Source organism: Giraffa tippelskirchi, chromosome 7 (assembly GCF_054371585.1).
Source record: "Giraffa tippelskirchi isolate mGirTip1 chromosome 7, T2T-mGirTip1v1.2.pri, whole genome shotgun sequence".
Classification (NCBI taxonomy): domain Eukaryota; kingdom Metazoa; phylum Chordata; class Mammalia; order Artiodactyla; family Giraffidae; genus Giraffa; species Giraffa tippelskirchi.
The window spans coordinates 99,032,217-99,053,686 of record NC_137281.1 but is presented as its reverse complement, the minus strand read 5'-3'; the positions used below and the strand labels follow the sequence as shown (position 1 = coordinate 99,053,686).

Here is a 21,470-nt window from a genome sequence, read left to right as displayed (position 1 = left end):
CACGACTGAAGCGACTTAGCAGCAGCAGCAGCAACAAGCAGCTTAGTAGGCTTTTAGAGTTCAAAGTAATTTTATTTAAAAATATAATGAAATAACGTTTTGCATTATACTATATAAGAAAATTGTTTCTCAGCGGTATCCAGGTTATAACCAGATCCTATGAGCTACCAAATGTTGACCTATCCAGTTATTCATCTACTAGACACCAGGGTCAGGCCTCCACACTGTAGAAAACAGAAGAGAATACTGACTATACAAGGTAGCCCTGTCTAGAGTACAGAGAAAAAAATTTATTTCTAGGCTTTAGTATTTCCTTCCCCAGATGACCAAGACTCCTTTGGTTGAAGTCAAATAAGTCACATGGTCCTGGTTTTACCATTTTAACTATTTTACTCTACAGACTTAAGTGTCATTTTCACCTATCTGAAACCATCTTCTATGTGCCATTTTCATCTAACTGAAATCATCTTCTAAGCTTACTTACAAACTTCTTAACAGAATTTAAACTTTGTTTCTATGAACCTATGATACTTTCTAATCTTTATTTCTCCACCTATAAAACTCAGTTTAAATGACAAGCCCATGAATACTGGAGTGGGTAGCCCATCCCTCCTCCGGGGAATATTTCTGACTCAGGAATCGAATTGTGGTCTCCTGCATTGCAGGAGGATTCTTTACCAGCTGAGCTACCAGGGAAGCCTGTATTCTCCCCAAGTTATCCAAATCAGTGTTTTTAAATAATCACAAAATCTTACTTCACTTTGAGGTACTGGGTTTGATCTAGGCATTCTCCCATCCTTGAAAGAAATGGACTCTCAGGTTCTATGTATTTTCATTAGTTAAGAAAATTCAGTCCATATTTTCTTTACGCAGTCTGCATAATAAATCTTTTTACCCTCCAAACATTTCAACACTGAAGATGACTTATCAAACTCTATGTACCCTGCCTAGAGATTTTTATATGCAAAGTCACAATGACAAATCACTAGAAGTGACAGAATATTTAGAATTACACAATCAATATTAATTTTTCTACTTCCCCTTTCATTTTTTTGTGACCATTTGTCACTTCAAACTGTGTTTAAGTCTACCTGCTAGTCAATTTCTTTAAGATTTTATACAGGAATATTTCTCCAGGCCTATAACTGGAAATAATGAATTCCTGCTTACCTAACACTGAAATTAAAATTCAAGAATACTCATAACTTAAAGACAATCAAGAACATTTCTTAGTTCAAGATAGGGCTCACCTCCTGATCTTGTGCAGTATCACTAAACCCAATTTCATTTTTTCTGATTTTTTTCTCATTCTGAATATCATCATCATCTTCTTGTACCCAGGTTCTTTTTTGGCTATTGCAGGTTTCTTCCATTTTATTTTCAGAGGGTGAAGTCTCTTTTTGGTATGTTTCAGTCAAAACCTTTTCCTCAGTATCTATGCTAATAGAGTCTGAGGAATTAATCTCACTAGGATATATAGGGAGATTTTCCTCATTTATATATTGAGTTGGACTTAACTTCAGTTTAGCTGTAACAATTCCAGTGCCTGAATCCTTATTGGAGACAGGCTGAGTTTCTAAGTGATTTAAATCAGTTGTGTCTGCTGGAACCTGCTTCAGATCATCAATACCAGTGACACTACAATTTCTTTTGTTTGGCAATCTGGGCAAAAATATTCCCAAAGAACATCTCCTCATTTTATCTTTTACAGTTGTCATTAATGGTACAGAGGTGGTTTCAGCTCCATTATGTGGACTTTTATTTTCTTCATCTCTATCATCTTTAACATTGCTAGACACTATGTTAACATTATGTATTTCTGTAGCTTGCACTATACTCATATCACTGTGTGCCTTATTAACTAATTCAAGTAACTGTTCTGGAGAAGGTGGTAAATGAACTGGCTGGAAATCTAAAAATTCTTCAGTTTTTCCATTTAAGTTATTCGGATTTGGTTTGACACTACTACAAGTTGTAACACTGGATGCAATTACAGGATCTGATGCTTCTGGAGGATTGATAAGAGTTTGAATAACTTGCTTAGTCAAGGCTGAGTTACTGTGGAAATCTATAGCTGTATTACATTTAGCTGTTTGAGTATTTTTCTTCGGTTCTTTTTTACAGGCTGCAGTAAACTGTTTCTCATTATAGAGCATTGTGGAATTGTTTTCACATGTGGGTTCAGAGGAATTTCCTCCAACAATATTTAAATTATTTCCAGCTTTAGACAATATTGCTTCATCTTTATTGACAATACTCTGTCCTTGTTGAGGTAATGGAGGTAGTTGGGTTAATAGATGATGCTGAGAAGCAACACAAACATCATCAACAAAGGTCTTCTTTAAACTGTGTTCTGCCTTATCAACAGAGGGCTCCACTTGATCCCCTGTAAGTTTAAAAGACATTGGCTTTGAGTTAAGTTTAGTTATCTCTCCCAAATCTTCACCATATACTAAAGCTTCATTTGATATTAGATTTGGGGGCTCCTTAATCAGATCTTGATCTTTTAGCACTTCTGGGACACAATGTAACCGTCCTTGGGTACTGGTTTGAACAACTTTTTCCTTCTCTAACAAGCAAGGAGAAGAAAGAGGCAGTCCCTCAGATTTCAAATAATCATCACTGGCTGAATTGTTTGCATAAGGAAGATCATTTTGCACTGGGCAATGACTGGCTTTTAAATCTTCATCTTTATCACATAAGGACATGACATTCTTCTCCAAATTACCAAGAACGGAAGTAACATTAGGTAAACAGGAATAATTATCACCAGATCCACAAATAGCAGTTGCAGGACTGCCTATAAAATCCACATTTCTTCTATCTGTACTATTTAACTGACAGCTTCCAATTTTGGCTTTTTCCAATGTATAGGCCTGGCCTACAACTTTCATGACTTCTTCATCCACAGCAGTGCTGTGGAATTTGACATCGGTCTCACCTTGACCCCCAGACAATGTATCAGTAGGAACAAAGGGTATCACATTATGCTTTTGCTCACTGTGAAGAACGATTTTGTTTTCTACAGCCAGTGCTTGTTTTTTAGTGACTTCTTGAATAGAATTACCATCCTGTGGAAAAGAAACATCCAAGGTTTTTCCTTTTGCTATTCCAAATGCAGGGCACTCTTGAAGTATTTTCTCCGTGGCTTGACAATCAATGAAAACAGTGTGGGACTTAGTAACTTCCAGATCACTGTGATTATCTACAAACATAACAGTTTTGTCTGTAGTCCTAGTGGTTATTTTATCTGGTGAGAGAGATTTATATTCTAAGGCAGTTGTGTGACTTCTGGTGATCTCCATGTCATCCTGTCCACATGTATACAAAACAGTATTAGAAGTTCCTTCCAAAGGCATCAAATGGGAGTCCTCTCTATCTTCCAGGACACTTTTGTTATTTATTTCCACTGTACAACACTGGATGACATCCATATCATTTTTATCATTCTTTGAAAATGCAATGGTCGTGTCATTTTTGAGTCTAAGGCTTTTCCTTCTCTGACTTTTGCCTGATAGAGGTTCATTCAGAAATACAGGCTTTTGTACATTTCTGTCATTTTTCCAAATGGTTGATTTAGACACTTCCATGTTATCATCAGCTATAAATGCTTCAGCTTTCTCTAAAGGACCATGATTAGACCATTTCCCTGGTAGTGTTAGCTGGCTGACTTTTGCGACTAAATGATCCCTTTCAACATTTTGCGGGAAAAAAACACTCTCCTCAGTAGAAGTACGGGTCACTTTTGATTTTTCTAGGCTTTTTCTTTTGGATAGTTCAAAGTTGGGTCTGTCTGGAAGCATAGTTCTCTCCTTTGCTTGGCAGTCAATGAAAACAGTATGGGACTTTGTCATTTCTAGTTCATCATGATTATCTACAAACGTTACAGTTTTGTCCACAGGCCTAGTAGTTATTTTATCTGGTGAGACAGTTTTACATTCTATAGCAGTTGTGTGACTTCTGGTGACCTCCATGTCATCTTGCCCACATGCATACAAAACAGTGTTAGAATTTCCTGCCAAAGGCACCAAATGAGAATCATGTTCATCTAGTAAAGGTCTATGATTTATTTCCACTGTAAAACTCTTGGTGATATCCATATCATTCTCATTTCCCTCTGAAAATACAACAGTCTTATCAACTTTTAGTCTGCCAAGACTCTTTCTTCCACAAATTTTGACGTCTTGTTTTTCATTCAGAATTCTGGATTTCTGTACTTTTTTGTCCTCCAACACATCCGTGATACCATTAGAAATAAACATTCCCATTTTTTCTATAGGACTTTCATTACATTGTTCAACTTTTACAGCTTTCTGTCTATTTACTGTTGATAACTGGCTGTTAGTGTTTTCTAAATTAGTCTTACTTAGTTCTAGTACTTCAGAAGGACCAAATCCAGTAATGACAGTGTGACTCTCGGTTAGATCCATATTTTCCTCCTTCTCTGAACAAATAATTGTCTTGTCAGAACAGTCAGGAATGGGATTACCTAAACTTTTCCTTAGTGGCTCAGGCAGTTTAGAATTCTGGCCTAGTACAGATTTTACTGTTTGACTGTTAACAACATTATGATTTCTCACGGCAGGCTGTCCTCTTGATGAAAATAACGGCTTTGTAGTAGGAAACAAAGCTTGTTCACATGAAATTGTATTTCTGTTATTTTCCAGTGGTACCTGTTTGTCAAGATCCTCAGGAGAGTATACTATATTATGTTTTGTTGCTATGTCCTGATTAATATCAGGTGACTGAGGAGAATCTTTATCAAGATAGGGAGAAATCTTCAAAACTTGACTTTTTTCTTTGGCCCAGGTATTAGCTGGGATGTTCTTAGATATTATGTTTTGTTGTTGGGATAAGTCAATGTGATCTTTGGTCATTTTTTCCCATTCATCTGAAAGGCTTTTGCTGTGAGAATGAGATTTACTGGTATTCTCAGATGTCAGATTGTAAGATGCAAGAGGAAACTGACTTCCTAAATTAACTGTGTGACTTTTAGTCAAATCCATATCTTCATCCATGAAGATTTCAGTCCTTTTGTCAGTCAATGAAATAAATAAAGGATTTTCTGGGCTCTGCTGTAATCTTTCCCTAGATACAAGAGGAACGGAGCGACAATTTTTATTTATGTCCCAATCCTCTGACACAATTACGTGATTTTGGATCATCGTTTCTTTTTCAGATACTGGTGCAGTTGCTTTCTGTACATTTGTCTGAACTTGTTTAAAAATTTGATTATCTATTTTAACTGTGTGACTCTTGGTAATGTCCATGCTATCTTCTCCTGAATAAACAGTTTTCTCTCTGAGAAGAGAGTTGCCATCTGGATTGGGATACATTTTAGAATAATTACTATCATGTTTTACCAAATTTTTCTCCTCTCTCATACTTGAGTGACACCTGGTCAGTTCCATAGCATCATTACAACTAGAATAGAAAAATGTCTTATCATCTTGAATAGTTGGACCAGAACATTTAGATTCTGGGATCATGGCCAATGGTCTGATATCCTGGTTGGTAGCCTGTGTGACTGTTTGAATTTCTGTCCCTGTTATATGACTTCTGATCATATGTATGTTACCTTCAGGGTTTAAGGAAAGGTCTTGGAAAGCATCGTTCGGTTTATCCTTAAAGACTGTCTTCTGTTCTAGTGCTTTAGCTTCATAACATGTTGAAACATCCATCATGACATCCTGAGTTTGATTTTCTATTTCAGACAGATTATCTGCTGAAGGTAACTTCTGTACAGTGTGGCTAATTGTCAAGTCCATGAAGTCATTACCATAAACTGTAATATCATCACCTTTAAATTCCTTTAAGCTGGCCTCACTGGATGTGGGAACAAAAGTCTGAATATTGGTTGTATGACACTGGGTAAAATTCATTCCATCATCTTGTTCTCTAAAGAGTCTGGTCATATTACTGGTATTTTCATCTACATCAAGAGATACATGCATATGATGTACAGAAGTGGTCTTATTTGCTTCTTTGGAATGAATAGGCATCTCAGAATTTTCTTTATCAGGTCCTGCAAAAGGAGACGCATTTGATTTTCCTATTTTCAATCTTTTTATGAAGTCATTGAAATTTATCTTCTTTTCTGAAGTGTTTTGATCTACGGAAATAGGTAATTCTTTCTTCATCCTTGAATCCTCAGTGTGGAGTTTTAAGTTAGCCAGAAATGATGTAGTATCTATCTTGGTGGACTTTTCACTTCTGGTACAATCTAAAAGGCCTTTGGTAATCATCACAGTGTGACTTGCTGTCAGGTCCATCTGGTTTTCATCTGAAAAGATGACTGTTTGGTCATTTGCATGTTTCGTTTCATGACTGTATTCTGTAATTGAAATCTACAGCAAAAGCAAAATATAAGAGATCAGATAAAGTGCAAACTTCTAAAAGGGTATTTTATAACATGAACCATATGCTGCTGCTACTGCTAAGTCACTTCAGTCGTGTCTGACTCTGTGCGACCCCATAGACGGCAGCCCATCAGGCTCCGCCGTCCCTGGGATTCTCCAGGCAAGAATACTGGAGTGGATTGCCATTTCCTTCTCCAGTGCATGAAAGGGAAAAGTGAAAGTGAAGTCGCTCAGTCGTATCCGACTCTTAGCGACCCCATGGACTGTAGCCTACCAGGCTCCTCCATCCATGGGATTTTCCAGGCAAGAGTACTGGACTATATAGAAAGATTATATAAGCAATCCTAAATGATGGTTTCATGATACATTGGTTTGTGTGAATCAATGGTGTGGTGAATAGCATGTAATTTATTATTAAAAATTTTTTTCTAAAGTCTATGAATACTTGCAGTTTTTGAAGGTTAATTATAATTAACCATTAATTACAAGCTTAATTATACACCCTCTAGAATGACTAAAAAATGAAAAGACTGACAATACCAAATGTAACTGAAATGAAAATTATACTAGATAGGTCTTTCTCATTCTAAGTAAAAAAAACTTAGAAGGAATAAGTGCATGATGGCTAAATTATAGTACACTCTAAGTTCCTGGGGGTTGAGTTCTCTTTGAATGCAGTGGTTTTACTTGTAAAGCCATGGTCTAACTTTTCTACTCAAAGTATGGTCTGTGGACCAGTGCATTACTATCACCTGGGAGAGAAGTATGGAAGTTCAGGACCTATCCCAGATCTAGGGGATAAGAATCTATATTTTAACCAAATTCTGAGATTATTCATATGCCTCATAAAGTTTGAGAATTCCTGATATAATTAACATATTTCTGTATTATTTAAACTGGAAGTGATTTAACTATACTTAGTTAACTGAGAGATAGTGAAGGACAGGGAAGCCTGGTGTGCTGCAGTTCATGGGGTCACAAAGTGTTGGACATGACTTAGTGACTGAACAATAACAAATTAACTGGAAAAGTAGGTAGCTTTTCCAGTCTATTTTGGTCCATTCTGGTAAATAATTTCTAAATCATGTCATTAACATTAAATTTTTTGTGTTTTAAAAGTTTCAACTATCAAACAAAATTAAAATATGAAGGAATTTGAATGAACTCATACCTCTCTCTGGGGCATCTGGGTCTGAATGGGAGCACAAAGCAATGTGTTCATTCCTATTGAGTAAAAAGAAAAACTATAGTCATGACAAAAGTATATATCACCAAGAGCTTGATGTTTCTATTCATAGGAGTTTCATCAGTTACAAGTATTTACTAAAGTTTTTTCAGTTACTAAGTCCTCCCTAAAGACTTAGGTATTAAATTTTACTGAGACTTTCAAATTGTCCCACTTTAGAAACAGATAGATCAGTGATTACTGTATTCTCTACATACTGAAATATTTTTAGAATGTGGTAGAAATCTTTAAAGGTGGGATTCTAAAGATGGAAAGCATGGATTAATTTTTTTCGTCCTTCACTTCTCCATTTTTATTTTCTGGATAGTAGAAGTTACACACTAAAGAGTACCAACTGCTAAGACTGAAATATTAGGGTAAGATTTTTATTTTTAAAAAATGTATTTATTTGGCTCCACTGGGTTTTAGTTATGGTACACATGATCTTCGTTGCAGCATGCAGGACCTAATTTCCTGACTAGAGATCAAACCTGGGCCTCCTGCATTGGGAACATGGAATCTTAGCCCCTGGAGCACCAAGGAAGTCCCTGTTAGGATAAGATTTTGAGCATCTTTTATTCTATGCTAAGGAATCTAGATGTTCCCAGATGAGATGTGCATTTTATAAAAATAATTCAAGAGAAGAAAACATGGAGAAGGAAATGGCAACCCACTCCAGTATTCTTGCCTGGAAAAGTCCATGGACAGAGGAGCCTGGTGGGCTGCAGTCCATGGGGTTACATGACTGAGCACGCGTGCATGAGGGTGGAGGGAAATGGGTTGGTAGCAATAAACTGGTAGAACTTTAAAAAAAAAAAAAAAAGAGAGAAGAAAACAGATTCAAGAGAAGATGAACCAAAGAGGAAGCTACTCTAACAGTTCAGATATAACACTGTAGACAGCTGAACTTGTGTTAGGGCAACAGACAGTAAGAACAGAAATAAAAGATTAGATTCAAGACACTTTAGAACTGAAATATAAAGTTTTGGGGGACAAATCGGACTTTGGAAACAAGGAAGTGACTAAAGATGCTGTAATAAAACAAGAAATATATTTAAAAATACTTATGTTTAAGACAAATCTTTAGAATATTTTCAATAGTTTATGGCAACCCTGACTGAATATAATGAAGTAATTATGGGCTTTTTATTAAAGCCTTATTTATATATCAAGCTTGCATTCTTGTCATTTATTTAACAAATATTGATTCAGAACATGTATGTGCCCCAAAACTCAACTATATGCCAAAACACAAAAAAATCAAGACAAGGTTTATGGACTCAAAGAATTCCTAGATTAATAAAAGAGCCAAAAATAAATACCTAAAATACAGTATGATAAATTCTACAGTAGACTGAATGATAAAAAGGGTATTTTGAGAGCACACATCAGAGTAACTGCTTGGTTTTGATAGAGAAGGCTCAATTTAAGCCAGTACCACTTAATGTACAGTGTCAGTTTGTGAATTGCTTAATATCAATTAATTTAATATAAGGAACTTGCACCCACTGTATAATTCCTTTCAACAGTAAAGCTTTACTAAAAAAAAAAAGTCACTAACTGAACAGTAGCTTACTACCACAGTGCAAGTTCTTTTCTTATCATGGACTGTAACAGTTTGTGGACTGGCTACTCTGAATGGCACTTAAGTTAAGCTAAGAGACAAGCTAAGTTAAGTGAAAGATGAGAAGACTGTTAGACAAATTGGCTTAGGAAGATCTCTTTAGGTAAAGGAAACAGCATTTACAAAGGGACACAGTCAGAAAAAGGACCACATGGGAAAATGCAAGTAGTTATTCATGGGCCAGAGCAAAATATGCCTGTAAAGGGCTGGAGATAAAGTTGGAGAAAAAGACAAGTGAAATTATAAAAGGCTTTCTAAGTTTATGCTAAGGAGTATGGGTTTTATCCTGTAAGCAAAATAGTGTCTTTTGAACAATTTTAGGATGGGAGGTAATACAATAAGATTTCAAAATATGTAGAATGAATTAGAAGGATAAGAAACTAAATACAATAGTCCAAGAAAGAATTCAAGTGAGGATTTGAATTCAAATACTGGCAGAAGGTACAGAGAATAAGTAACAGATAGGCAAGATATTTCAAAGACAAAATTGAAAGAGAATAGGGCCAAAAGGATATATGGAAAGAAGGAAAAGTTAAAAAACAACTCAATTCCTGACTTGAGTGAGTGACTGTGAGTGGGAATTCAACATAGAAATGAGGAATAGCAGGTTTGAGAGAAATATTAGTAAGTTTGTTACATTTTAAATTAAAGAGCTTGTGTAAAGATCAACACTTTGTCTACATTTTTTGTTCATGATACTCTTAAATATTATTTTTTAAGGAATCTAGATGAAGAGAAAAACACATGATAAGAAGAAAAGTATTCTGATCATACTCACCAGTTATCTCACAGTAGTTATCTTCTGGATTCTTATTCCTAAAAATTAATAAGTAATTAAAAAAATCTATACTCCAGACAATTACCAAGAATCCCAACAGTTGAAGGAGGAGGGAAGGTGAAATGTTTTCATAGGATGACTGGCAGAAAACTCCAAAGACATCTTTTTAAAAAGACTCATCTAATAAGTGGGCTTCCCAGGTAGATTAGTGGTAAAGAATACGCCTGCCAATGTAGGAGACGCCCCTGGAGATGTGGGTTTGATCCCTGGGTCAGAAAGATCCCCTGAAGAAGGAAATGGCAACCCACTTCAGTATTCTTGCCTGAAAACTCCTATGGGCAGAGAAGCCTGGCAGGCTACAGTCCACAGGGATGCAAAGAATTGGACATGACTTAGCAACTGAGCACATCTAATCTGGCAGAAAAAATTACAAGGCAATTAAAGGAACTTACCATTAAATTTTTTCAGAAATTTAAATATCAAGAACATTATAAAAATATGCTTAACATACACTGCCTGCTTTTTCTTTCCTTTTTTTTTCTTAAGTTTTTTTGGCTGTGCCTCGTGGCTTGCAGGATCTTAGCTCCTCAACCAAGGATTGAACTCATGCCCTCTGCAGTGGAAGCACGGAGTCCTAACCACTGAACGTCAGGGAATTCTCTGTTTTTTGGGAAAAGAATGACTTTTAAAGCAGCTCATTTTCTAGGAAAAAAAAGGTAAGTAAAATGAACCAACCCAAATGTCTATCATTGGGGAGCTGACTAAACATTGGTGCTGACATACAGCATATTATAATAGACTGAGGTAGATCTATATGTAACAATGTGGAAAGTGCTATAAGACATTAAGTGATCCCATTTTTTGTCTTATTTTTTTTTTAAAAGCTAAAGATTAACATGTAGTTAGATATACATATAAAATTTCTGCAAGGACATCCAAAAGTATCAATAGTGTTTATCTGTGAGAAGCCTGAGTAATATGGTCTAGAGATTGTTCTGTATAAGTATATACAGAGAATCTTTTTCTTCCGGCTCAACTCTAGTCAGTTACTATACTGGTATCAATTAGTAGCTGGTATTTATTTAACTAACCTCTTAGTGATAGACCTTTAGAATCTTTCACATCTTACATGAAATCTCTGTGCCAAAGAGCATGTGAAGTTAAAATTTGGAATGACATTTCCAATTGTCTTCTACAGTATATGCTCAGATGCTCAGTCATGTCTGACTCTGTGACTCCATGGACTGTAGTCCAAGAGGAATTCTACAGGCAAGAATACTCAAGTGGGGGGTACCATTGCATCCTCCAGAGGATCTTCTGACCCAGGGATCAAACTCAAGTCTCTTGTGTCTCCTGCACTAGCAAGCAGATTTTTTACCAGCAGTGCTACCTGGGAAGCCCTCTGTAATATTTACCTACTAGCAATGAGTGACTTTTTACCTAGATTCTTAATTGATTAGATAAACATTATATCTCAATATAGCCTAAGTTATATTTCTCTTATGAGGAAGATAAGCATCTTGCCATCTGTTCAGCTCTATGGCTATTTAATTTTTGAATTAATATTATAATAAGAAAAACATTTAATGAAAAAATCTGAAGACTTGGTATTTATTGTTTTCCACTAGCGGATGTATTTTAAGGATTTACATGTGAAAGTAGAATGTTTCATCCCTCTTAAGAGGGTAAGCTATACTTACCAGCCATAGCAGTGTATTAAACTATTATGCAAATAATGTGTTTTAAGAATTAATCCTAAGTATTACACAAAAGGGAATTAAAATAAAAAACAAAAAGAATATTAACTTTAAAAACACTTTAAAATAATAGGAATAAACAACATTTAAAGTATAATTTGCATCACACTTTTCTTACTTACTGTATAAATAGGACATTTTCTCCTGCTTCTGTTTCTATAAATAGAGAAGAGGTTAAAGTTTTTCAAAAATACAGTAATAAAGTATTAGAAAAATCACATAAGGACATTAACAACAATAAAAAAATACTAATGCCGCACCTTACATTCTGCCCCTCACAGCTCAAGTTACACTTTTTAAGCAATAAGATAGATAGCATTATCATATAGAAAACAGATTTAGCAGGGGTTACAGAACAAATTTACCTGAAATTTCTGACTTTTTCACTATTTTCATATGAGACTCTGTCTGGAATACTCTAGAAAAGAAAATAAAGATTACTGAAAATCTGCAAGGTTTCTTTTTTTTTTTTTTTGACTGAACTGCATGGCTTGTGGAATCTCAGTTTGCCCACCAGGGGCTGAACTCAAGCCACAGCAGTGACAGCCTGGAATCCTACTCCCTAGATAACCAGGGAACTCCCCCAAATCTTCAAGTTTTAATTAGAACACTATGATGTTAATTTACAATCTGTTTTGAGATAAGTAAGATAAAGCTTTCTGATTGATTTATAAAACTTCATAGAACCTCAGTAGTAAATCCAAATAAGAATACCACATAACAAAATCTATAAGCCAATCTCATATATGAATATCAGTGCGGAAAACCCAAAATATTAGCAAACTAACACTAGCAAAGTTATTTCATGATTAAACTGGATTTATCCCAGGAATGCAGAGATAATGCAACATCCAAAAATTTATTTTATCATATTAAAGATTAAACTACTGAAAATTCTTAGTTATTTTAATAATTGCTCTAAAAGCATTTACAATACCCATTCTTGTTTAAAAACAAAACAAAACCCTCAACATTGTGAATCAACTATATTCCAATAAAAATTAAAAAATGAAACCAAAAATCTGCAACAATAAAGTTAAATTTACCCAATAATACAGAGAGAATAGGCGTACTGATTTTAACAAATGAAACAGGTTGAACTACCCTATTAAAAATGGCTATTGACTAAATTTTTAAAAATTTTAAACTCAATCTACAACCTGCAAGTTACAAATTAAAATATTCTACAGCTAAAAAATTATCTATGGACAAACAACAGAAAAGTGAAGATAATTATGAAGTAATTCAACACATTAAGTTTCATAGTAAAAAACTATTAGAACTAAACAAGGTTGCTATTATACACTAAGAGAAAAGTTATCAATGAAAACTAACAATGAATAACCCAATTTACATGTAAAAAGTCAGAGAAAAAAAATGAAAGAAATACAAACAAGAAATGCAGAAATATATTTAGATGCCTCAAGATCCAAATTTTTATTTTTACTAAAGTATAGTTGATTTACAATGCTGTGTTAGTTTCAGGTGCACAGCAAAGTGAATCAATTATATATATATATATATATATATGTTTCTTTTTTTAGATTCTTTTCCCATATAGGCCATTATAGAGTATTGAGTAGAGTTCCTTGTGCTATACAGCACGTTATTATTAGTTATCTATTTTATATATAAGATCCAAATTTGGGAACACCACATATTAAGTAGGCAAAGAGTAAGTTGTAAATGTATAAAACATATTTACTGAAGCATATTTAGCAAACATATGGAGACACTTAACTGAAATGGCGAAATAGTTCTTTCCTCCATTTTCCTGTAAATTTATCTTAATTATGTTACCCCTTGCTCTGTCATTTTTTTTCAACCTGTACAGTATCTATGATAAAGGGAAAGCTTTCAAAGGTACAATCTGTTGCAAAAATTATTTATGAACCAAGAAAGACACATGCTTTAAAAACAAAATTTAAAGAGTTCAATCACACAAAAACTTTAAAATATTTTCTTTAATATTGTCTAGGTAGATGAGAAAATGAAAAATAAAACATTTCAAAATGAGAAGGAAAAAAGCACAAATGAACAAAATATAGAAAAAACAGTAATGACAAAATCCAAATTAAAATAACTAAGATAATAAAATCAATCAAATCAGCTAAAATTAAATGGTGAAATATAATCTTTATAGTGCCTGAGGAAAAACAGGTACATTACTAAAGTTACTAAAACCAGTAACAAAAATATAATAATGACTACATAACTGCTGCTTCTTTTAAACCTAGGAATTCTACTTTGAGGAATATAATCCCAAGGAAGCTAACGCAAAAGAAAAATGGTTAATTTACACAGAACTATCTAACACAGTACAAATGCTTAACAGAAAACTTAAAATAGTTATTTTTACATTAATATTCAGCGCTTGTGGTAAAGAACCCCCCTGCCAATTCAGGAGAGGTTAAGAGATGAGCGTTCGATCTCTGAGTCAGGAAGATCCCCTGGAGAAGGGCATGGTAACCCACTCCAGTATTCTTGCCTGGTTCATCCCATGGACAGAGGAGCCTGGCGCTACAGTCCATAGGGTCGCAAAAAGCTGGACATGACTGAAGTGACTTAGCACGCAATTAAGTAAAATTACCCGTGTCCGATCTCTCCTCAGAGAACTAAGATCTTGCAAGCTGACAAAACAACAACAGCAGTAACAACATGTGAAGAAAAAGTTAGTCTGAAACAAAGTGGAGAAAATGAGTTATTAAATCAAACCTAGGCTGTAGTTATTCAGGAAGTATACAAATAGAATCTTTTAAGACATGCAATAACAGGTGTGTATGTATCTACTGTGGAGGTAGATTCATTAGGTTTCATAGCCTGGTGCCTTTAAACATTCTGAATCATAACTAATAGTTCAGATTCATAACTAATACTTCAGATTCCATAATCAGCAAGCCATATTTACAGTAAAATTTACCTTCTTAGGTAGAATGCCTTTGAGGAATGTATTGATGTACTCATATAAGAGTTCTGGCTCATTTGATTTGTTTCTCATTATATATTTAGTAGTGAAGTGAAGAAATGGTTAGTCACTCAGTCGTGTCCGACTCTTTGCAGTCCCATGGACTGTAGCCTGCCAGGCTTCTCTATTCATGGAATTCTCTAGGCAAGAATACTGCAGTGGGTAGCCATTCCCTTCTCCAGGGGATATTCCTGACCTAGGGATTGAACCCAGGTCTCCAGTAATACAGGCAGATTCTTTACCATCTGAGCCACCAGGGAAGCCCATATTTAGTAGTAGCATTCTTATTTATAAACAAATCTCTAGTGAATATGTTTAATACAAGCCCATTTCTAAAAGATCCACCCAGTTTTGGTACAGGGGAGAAAAAAAACAGTCTGCAAAACCAAGTGCAGGATCTAGGAAGACAGTGGCAACTTCACCAAGGAATATACCACCAAGGGAAGCCTACTGGCAGGCAATAGCTAGCCTTCCCGGTAATACCAAATCTTATAATGTCTTTCCCACCCCCCATCCTTGGAATTCAATACATATAAAACATTGACAACTCATGGTTATTCAGAAAGGCATTAATTGACTTACAGATAAAAGGTGAACAGAAAAGATCTATAAAACAATTAAAATTACTATCAGTCAACAACAACAAATGTATATTTCAGAAGGCACTTACTGTTTGGAACTACTCAGTTAAAAGAAAGATGCCACACAGTGTCTGCTAAGAGGGAACTCCCTACTTCACCCCTTACCAACATCTACTTACTCTTCCTCTAAGGAAAAGAAGAAAACATTTTCCCAACAGCCCCACAACTGAAATCCTGGGCATCCTAGTGCAAAATAATGTTTTATGTGACAACTGCAGAACTGAATTTCTTTAATCTGTCTGATCCTAAAGGTTTTTTAAGGTAAAGAATTCGGAGGAGACAGAGGAACAAATGAGGAATGGGAAACAATGCAGATTAAAGCCCAGGACCTTCCTAGGAAGATTTCTGGACATGAAACAATCAAGTCTCATCCAAAACTGTTTAAATCCAAGGTTAAATTGATCTAGGAGCTCATCTCACTATAGGCCAAGTTAAAGCAGTATAACTTATTCAGAAAATAAAATTTGAAAGTGGTGATATTAAACAGACAGTCTGTCTTTATGATAGCTAAAAAGAGAGCCTATTTATAGAAAAACAGCTAACCTGGAATACCACCACATCCCCTCCTCCTCCACAGAAATGTCTTAAAAATAACTGGTTCAGGACACCCAACATATTCAATGATGAGGAAAAAGCATACAATCCATAAAGCCACCAAAGATTAAAAGAAAGCAAAGCATAACATACTTTATTAACATAAGAAAAATACTCAGAAAAATGTCCCAAAGATGATGAAAGCTGTATGCACAGTTTGTTATGGATTTAAAAAGCATAACAAAGCAATCATCTCTCTGAAAGGCAGAAATGCAAGAACTCAAGGAAAAGATAAGACAGAAAATGACACACAAATAGATGAAATTAATGAAAGAAGCAGAAGAAAAAATATAATCATCACAGAAAGAAGGTGAAACTGAAAGAGACATGAGAGTGAGTAAGTACTTTGGAAAACATGATAAAGGACAGAAAAATTTAACTAAAGAAAGTAAAAGAAAATATAAGGAATTAAGAGAGACTATAATACAGAAGAAAAGCAAAGATTATAAACATTATTTGTATTTATAAATTATTGAGTCCCTAGTGAAAAGGCAAAAAGATATGACACTGAAAGATGAACTCCCCAGGTTGACAGGTGTCCAAATGCTATTGGAGAAGAATGGAGAAATAACTCCAGAAAGAAAGAAGAGATGGAGCCAAAGCGAAAACAATGCCCAGTTGTGGATATGACTGGTGATGGAAGTAAAGTCCGATGCTGTAAAGAACAATATCACATAGGAACCTGGAAATGTTAGGTCCATGAATCAAGGTAAATTGGAAGTGGTCAAACAGGAGATGGCAAGAGTGAACATCGACATTTTACAAATCAGCGAACTAAAATTCACTGGAAGGGGCAAGTTTAATTCAGATGACCATTTTATCTACTACTGTGGGCAAGAATCCCTTAGAAGAAATGGAGTAGCTCTCATAGTCAACAAAAGAGTCTGAAATGAAGTACTTGGGTGCAGTCTCAAAATGATAGAATCATCTCTGCTTGAAGGCAAACCATTCAATATCACAGTAATCCAAGTCTATGCCCCAACCACTAATATCGAAGAAGCTGAAATTGAACAGTTCTATGATGACCGATAAGACCTTCTAGAACTAACACCAAAAAAGAGGTCCTTTTCATCATAGGGAACTGGAATGCCAAAGTAGGAAGTCGAGAGATACCTGGAGTAATAAGAAAGTTTGGGCTTGGAGTACAAAATGAAGCAGGGCAAAGGCTAACAGAGTTTTGCCAAGAGAACACACTGGTCATAGCAAACACCCTCTTCCAACAACACAAGAGAAGACTCTAGACATGGACATCACCAGATGGTCAATACCAAAATCAGATAGATTATATTCTTTGTGGCAGAAGATGGAGAAGCTCTATACAGTCAGCAAAAACAAGACCAGGAGCTGACTGTAGCTCAGATCATGAACTCCTTCTTGCAAAATTCAGACTTAAATTGAAGAAAGTAGGGAAAACCACTAGGCTATTCGGGTATGACCTAAATCAAATCCTTTATTATACAGTGGAAGTGACAAACAGATTCAACGGATTAGATCTGATAGACAGAGTACCTGAAGAACTATGGACGGAAGTTCGTGACATTGTATAGGAGGCAGTGATCAAGATCATCCCCAAGAAAAATAAATGCAAAAAGGCAAAATGGCTGTCTGAGGAGGCCTTGCAAGTAGACGAGAAGAGAAGCGAAGTGAAAGGCAAAGGAGAAAAGGAAAGATATGCTCATGTGAATGTAGAGTTCCAAAGAATAGCAAGGAGAGATAAAAAAGCCTTCCTCAGCGATCAATGCAAAGAAATAGAGGAAAACAATAGAATGGGAAAGATTAGAGATCTCTTCAAGAAAATTGGAGATACCAAGGGAACATTTCATGCAACGATGGGCACTTAAAGGACAGAAATGGTATGGACCTAACAGAAATAGAAGATCTTAAGAAGAGGTGGCAAGAATACACAGAAGAACTATATAAAAAAGATCTTCATGACTCAGATAACCATGATGGTATAATCACTCACCTAGAGCCAGACATCCTAAAATGGAAAGTCAAGTGGGCCTTAGGAAGCATCACTACCAACAAAGCTAGTAGAGGTGATGGAATTCCAGGTGAGCTATTTCAAGTCCTAAAATATGATGCTGTTAAAGTGCTACATTCAATATGCCAGCAAATTTGGAAAACTCAGCAGTGGCCACAGGACTGGAAAAGGTCAGTTTTCATTCCAATCCCAAAGAAAGGCAATCCCACAGAATGTTCAAACTACTGCACAGTTGCACTCATCTCACATGCTAGCAAAGTAATGCTCAAAAATTCTCCAAGCCAAGCTTCAACAGTACGTGAAAGAGAACTTCCAGATGTTCAAGCTGGATTTAAAAAAGGCAGAGAAACCAGAGATCAATTTGCCAACATCCGTTGAATCATCGAAAAAGCAAGAGAGTTCCAGGAAAACATCTACTTCTGCTTATTGACTACACCAAAGCCTTTGACTGTGTGGACCACAACAAACTGTGGAAAATTCTTAAAGAGATGGAAATACCAGACCACCTTACCTGCCTCCTGAGCAATCTGTATGCAGGTCAAGAAGCAACAGTTAGAACTGGTAATGGAAAACAGACTGGTTCCAAATTGGGAAAGGAGTACGTCAAGGCTGTATATTGTCACCCTACTTATTTAACTTATATGTAGAGTACATCATGAGAAACGCTAGGCTGGATGAAGCACAAGCTGGAATCAAGATTGCAGGGAGAAACACCAATAACCTCAGATATACAGATGACACCACACTTATGGCAGAAAGTGAAGAAGAGCTAAAGAGCCTCTTGATGAGAATGAAAGAGGAGAGGGAAAAAGTTGGCTGAAAACTCAACATTCAGAAAACGAAGATCATGGCATCCAATCTCATCACTTCATGGCAAATAGATAGGAAAACAATGGAAATAGTGACAAACTTTATTTTGGGGGGCTCCAAACTCACTGCAGATGGTGACTGCAGCCATGCAATTAAAAGACACTTGCTCCTTGGAAGAAAAGCTATGACCAACCTAGACAGTATATTAAAAAGCAGAGATATCACGTTGCCAACAAAGGTCTGTCTAGTCAAAGCTATGGTTTTTCCAGTAGTCATGTATGGATGTGAGAGCTGGACTATAAAGAAAGCCAAGTGCCAAAGAATTGATGCTTTTGAAATGTGGTATTGCAGAAGATTCTTGAGAGTCCACTGGACTGCAAGGAGATCCAACCAGTCCATCCTAAAGGAAATCAGTCCTGAATATTCATTGAAAGGACTGATGCTGAAACTGAAGCTCCAACACTTTGGCCACCTGATGCAAAGAACTGACTCATTTGAAAGACCCTGATGCTGGGAAAGATTAAAGGCAGAAGGAGAAGGGGACAACAGATGGTTGGATGGCATCACCAACTGGATGGACATGAGTTTGAGCAAGCTCCAGGAGTTGGTGATGGACAGGGAGGCATGGCGTGCTGCAGTCCATGGGGTCACAAAGGGTCATACACGACTGAGAGACTGAAGTGAACTGAATGAAATTTACATAATGGAATATAAATATTAAAAGGTTGATTCAAAATTCAAGACCCAAAGCAGTCAAAATGAAGATGCATCCTAGTAAAGTCAATAAACTTCAAAGACAAAAAAAGAAAAAAGACTCTCCTCTGACTTGTTCATAGAAACATTCAATGCTAAAAGGACAGAACCACATTAACAAGTTCTTTAAAGAGAAAGTGAATTGAAGATTTTATATTCAGCTAAATCATCAAGTATACTAACGTAACTTGACAAACTGTAACTAACAGTTTGAGTACCCAAGAACTCAGAGAATATTGTTCCAATGAGCCCTCAAATATAAGGGAAAAAGCTTCAACCAACCAAGAGATAATTAGGGCAGCTATAGTGACAGAACTGATATGAACAATTAAATATATATAATAGAACTGATACACAAATGTGACAGATTTCCTAACGTCAAATACCCAGAGAGAGAGAGACAGAGAGAGAGATACAAGACAGACAGAGAGGGGGAAAAAGAGACATGATAAACATTTCAAAAAAAATTTAAGAAAGGAATGAGGATGGGGGAAAAATGAGAGGAAGAAGTAGGCTAACTACCTCATCCTTTATAAATGCCAAAGGATATTATATAAAACAATGAAGTTTTAACTGAAGTTTAAGCATGTTAAATAGTACAAGGAAGGGAGGGAACAGACTAACTTTACAATTGCTCATACATGGACAAACAACACAAAAAGGTGTACCACAAATATGAAAGCAAAAATCTAGCAGAGCCAGAAATCTTAACAGCAGTCTAGGTAGAAGTTGAATCAAAAAGCAATAAACAAAGCAAAGATGATTAGTTTGTAATGCTAGAAAGTACAATCTTGAATAAAGATTAACAATGATAAGATGCACCAATGAACATAGAATAAACATTCACAGAGAAAAACTATTGGCTAAAGAGAGTTAGAGTGGGATGTACTATCAATTAGAGACTAATTTGCCTCTCATAATTCATGGAGATTAGAGTGACTGAAACTATGTAAGATTACAGAAGGCCCAAATAATAAAAGGTAGAAAATGGATAGAATTGATATGCCAAATTCTACACCCTAATATTCAAAATATTATCTTCTTTTCCAAGTACTTATGTATCAGTCACAAAAATTGATCATATATAAGATCACACAGAAAATGTCAATAAAAATCAAAATAATACAGATTAGCATTTTCTCACTACAATATAACTGAAAATGACCACAAAATGCCTTTACTAGATATGAATTTTAAAATTCTCAAATAACTCTTCAGTGAGGAAATACAAATATATTGATGAGCATCAAGAAAATAATCATAAAAATACTACATATAAGAATTACATTAAATTAATAACTTAGGGAGAAGTGACATCTTTATGATATTAAATCTTTTTATTTATATACTTGTCTTCATTTGTACAATTCTTTTTTTTTTTTGGCCACACCAGGGAATTCCCTGTACAATTCTTAACTTAGTATCCTTCAGTAATGTTTTATTCTTTATATGCTATTATTATTAAATTTACAGCAACAAAATATAATATAAAGAAAAAAAGACATTTACCTTCTGATTATTGTTATGTAGGAAATATATTAAAATTTTTATAACTCTATTTTCTTTCTCTATTTTTGTTGTTTAGCACCTCAAAAAAAAATTAAATATCAACAGTAAAACATAGTTGTTTTTCTTCTGGACTTTAGAGGGGATGTTTTCAGCATTTCTTTTAAGCATAACAGACTTTTAAATAACAGTTTTCTAACGTTTATCTAATTGACACAAAAATTATCCAAATCAGTTACTACCAACATATTTGGGGTAACACACAAAAACGTATTACCTGTAACATTTAAATTATTTTTTTCAACTTACTTTATAGTATCTGCAAAGCTGACTCGACGAGAGTTTTTCTTATTTCTCAAAGCATTAGATTCCTAAGGGCAGAGAATATATATATGGTAAGATTCTTAAAGAAACCACTAAGAAGTACATCTCTAAGAGTATGATAAGATAGACATCAGGTTTTATTTTAAATTA

At 35.2% G+C, this 21,470-nt stretch overlaps 1 protein-coding gene and 1 long non-coding RNA gene across 2 annotated transcripts in view; one reads left to right on the top strand and one right to left on the bottom strand.

The window, feature by feature from the left end:
• KNL1 (kinetochore scaffold 1) overlaps positions 1–21,470 on the bottom strand; it is a 67,478-nt gene that overhangs the window by 28,445 nt on the left and 17,563 nt on the right. The window contains 6 exon segments of the mRNA XM_081507216.1: positions 1,251–6,347; positions 7,531–7,583; positions 9,987–10,024; positions 11,866–11,899; positions 12,109–12,161; positions 21,306–21,367. Of these exon segments, the coding sequence (XP_081363342.1) occupies positions 1,251–6,347; positions 7,531–7,583; positions 9,987–10,024; positions 11,866–11,899; positions 12,109–12,161; positions 21,306–21,367 (5,337 nt within the window).
• The window catches only part of LOC145512797 (uncharacterized), a 33,933-nt gene continuing 17,028 nt past the window's right edge, over positions 4,566–21,470 (top strand). The window contains exons 1-2 of the long non-coding RNA XR_014058810.1: positions 4,566–7,961; positions 10,533–10,702. This is a non-coding gene — a long non-coding RNA (uncharacterized LOC145512797). The remainder of the gene's footprint in view (positions 7,962–10,532; positions 10,703–21,470) is intronic.